This window comes from Morone saxatilis, unplaced genomic scaffold (assembly GCF_004916995.1).
Source record: "Morone saxatilis isolate NCDOM2014 unplaced genomic scaffold, NCSU_SB_2.0 Contig22, whole genome shotgun sequence".
Classification (NCBI taxonomy): Eukaryota; Metazoa; Chordata; class Actinopteri; family Moronidae; genus Morone; species Morone saxatilis.
The window spans coordinates 4,637,963-4,640,261 of record NW_023339785.1 but is presented as its reverse complement, the minus strand read 5'-3'; the positions used below and the strand labels follow the sequence as shown (position 1 = coordinate 4,640,261).

Below are 2,299 nucleotides of genomic sequence, written 5' to 3'. Positions count from 1 at the left end.
CGATGTCACTGTCAACACCATTCAGTTCTACACTCATCTAAACTACACTTACACCAGTCTGACGCCTACACTTAAGATTTCACTTAATCCCTCACACTGCACCCAATCATTTACAACCTACTTTCAAACTATACTGTTGAGTTAAGATGCAAACACATAACAGTCACTCTAATGAGAGACAGCTGCTCTGATAATGGTGAAATTATACCCAATCAATACACAAGTGACAACCATTTTAAGAGACACTAAGTCTGAAAATCCCTGCTAGTGACCTCTTAGATCCATGTGGCTCTTTACTCTGAACTGGACCACAGCAGTTGGAACCAACTGATGGATGCTGCCTTCCTCACAGCTGCATTCACTCTATTTGAGCTATAAATATAATGTTAAGTGTCTTTAACACAGGAGCTCAGACATTGGAAACAGTATAAAAAATACTAAATTTGATTAAACTCAAACTGGTGTTTTGCAATAAATGATGCCATTCTGCAGTTATATATTTGGACTAGTTTGGCTGCTCTACACAATGCAGCAGCTTCGAAACCTCTTAACTTTGCATCATTCCTACATGATGACACACAACATGAGCCACGCCACCAAGAACAGTGGTTCCTAACCTAGCTCCCACTAGGGGTCAACAAAGTGGGTTCCGAGACCATCTTGATTTTTAAGATTTGTACAACTTTAAAAATATATACAGTTGGCCTATATCTCAGGAAGCCTATTAAGTAGGTTTGAATGTTTTAAAAAAAAAAGGAAAATAATGCACGATACAGACAAAATTGTATAAAAAGTTCCTAAAAATATCAGGCACTCTCATCTCTGGTGCAATACTCAGGAAATAATCTGCTTGAAATTCATCCAAATCACTTGTTTTACATAAACCTCCTGCTGTTACTATATTCACTATCTGGGTTCATTTAACAGTTCATTAGTTGTTCTCTAATGTTATTTTTATGCATTGAATATAATATGAAATATCCAGTTTAGTCAATGACAGAAAAGGGGCCCTTAAGGAGAAAGGTTGGGAACCACTGACCTAGAAGACAAAACAAAGTCCAAGACAAGACCTGTGTCTCTATGCCACATTGTCACTTTTTGTCATCTTATAAGACAAGAAAATGTGTATGTGACAAATTACAGTCCAAAAATGTAAATAGAATATTACAGTTCCCTGAGACAGTGTACTATAGCGATAGATTACCTGACTCCATACATCTATTAAGGGGGAGCACAGCAACGATTGCTTAGACTGCTGGGATATTACATAATGGTTGGAGAGGCAAGCCGAAGGCTCGAAAAGCACCCACATTCGGTGGTTTTGGGAAGGTAGAGAGGGTACACACAGCAGTGCGAGTCTGCGGAGGAGACTTCCTCCCACACAGTCAGGTTCTTGATTAATGTTATGCCAGCTCATCACCACAGAGTAGGCTGCAGGACTGACAGGGAGATAATAGCAGCTGGTATGGTACAGTGTCAGAGGACATCAAGGGAGCGATGCAACTCTTACAGAGGTCTTTAATGGGGACCCTTATCTCTTTGGGCATGTCGTGATGGGCATGTCGTGATGTTACTAAGACATTTGCATCTGTACTGTTCCAGCAGCAAAGGAACTGCTGCAGGCTTTGTTTGTAACCGCATTTTCAGGTGAAATGTTTCACATTTAGCACAGAAAAATGAGAGGAAACAAGCACGGAGCAGTTGTGACAGGTCTCATCTATTAAACTGTCTTTTTGTAGTCAGTTCAGTTATGATTAAGGCATCACAATTATTTTTAACTGATGCCACATATGACACCATAAATCATTTTAGATACAACCTCTTCACTTACAGTAATAATAATGACCAAAATTGACCGACAGAGTAACACATTGAGGAGGGAAGCAGGGCTGTTTACCTGTGAACAGTTTAGTAATGGCCTTATTCTGTCGTCGTGCGGAGCAGATGAGGAGCAGCCAGGGAGGCAGGAACTCGTGATGACAGGCCAGGAGCTCAGCGATGGTCCTGGGGGAGCCGGGGGAGGACCTCTGCTCCCCCTCACCCAGCTGACAGCCTTCATCGATGGAGTCCACCATCAGGAAGAGAGACTGCTGAGGAGGCTTAACGCTCAGCAGAGGCAGGAGGACACATCTGAGGACAAAAGGATAAGAAAGAGAAAGAGAGAGAAATGTTAGAATCTTTTCATTTTTGGGCTGTGTCTGACTAATAAGACAAGTAAGAATTTAGTTTTTGTTAAACAGCCCTTTGAAACAGCACTCAACTAAAGACAGAATATAATTGCACTGGTTGCAATCATTAC

The 2,299-nt window shown here is 41.2% G+C and overlaps 1 protein-coding gene and 1 long non-coding RNA gene across 2 annotated transcripts in view; one reads left to right on the top strand and one right to left on the bottom strand.

Annotated features, from left to right (window-relative positions):
- The window catches only part of LOC118333581, a 166,998-nt gene that overhangs the window by 130,774 nt on the left and 33,925 nt on the right, over positions 1-2,299 (top strand). The window lies entirely within an intron of this gene.
- ankrd50 (ankyrin repeat domain 50) overlaps positions 1-2,299 on the bottom strand; it is a 36,249-nt gene that overhangs the window by 18,651 nt on the left and 15,299 nt on the right. The window contains exon 3 of the mRNA XM_035669285.1: positions 1,898-2,130. Coding sequence (XP_035525178.1) covers positions 1,898-2,130 — 233 coding nt within the window. The remainder of the gene's footprint in view (positions 1-1,897; positions 2,131-2,299) is intronic.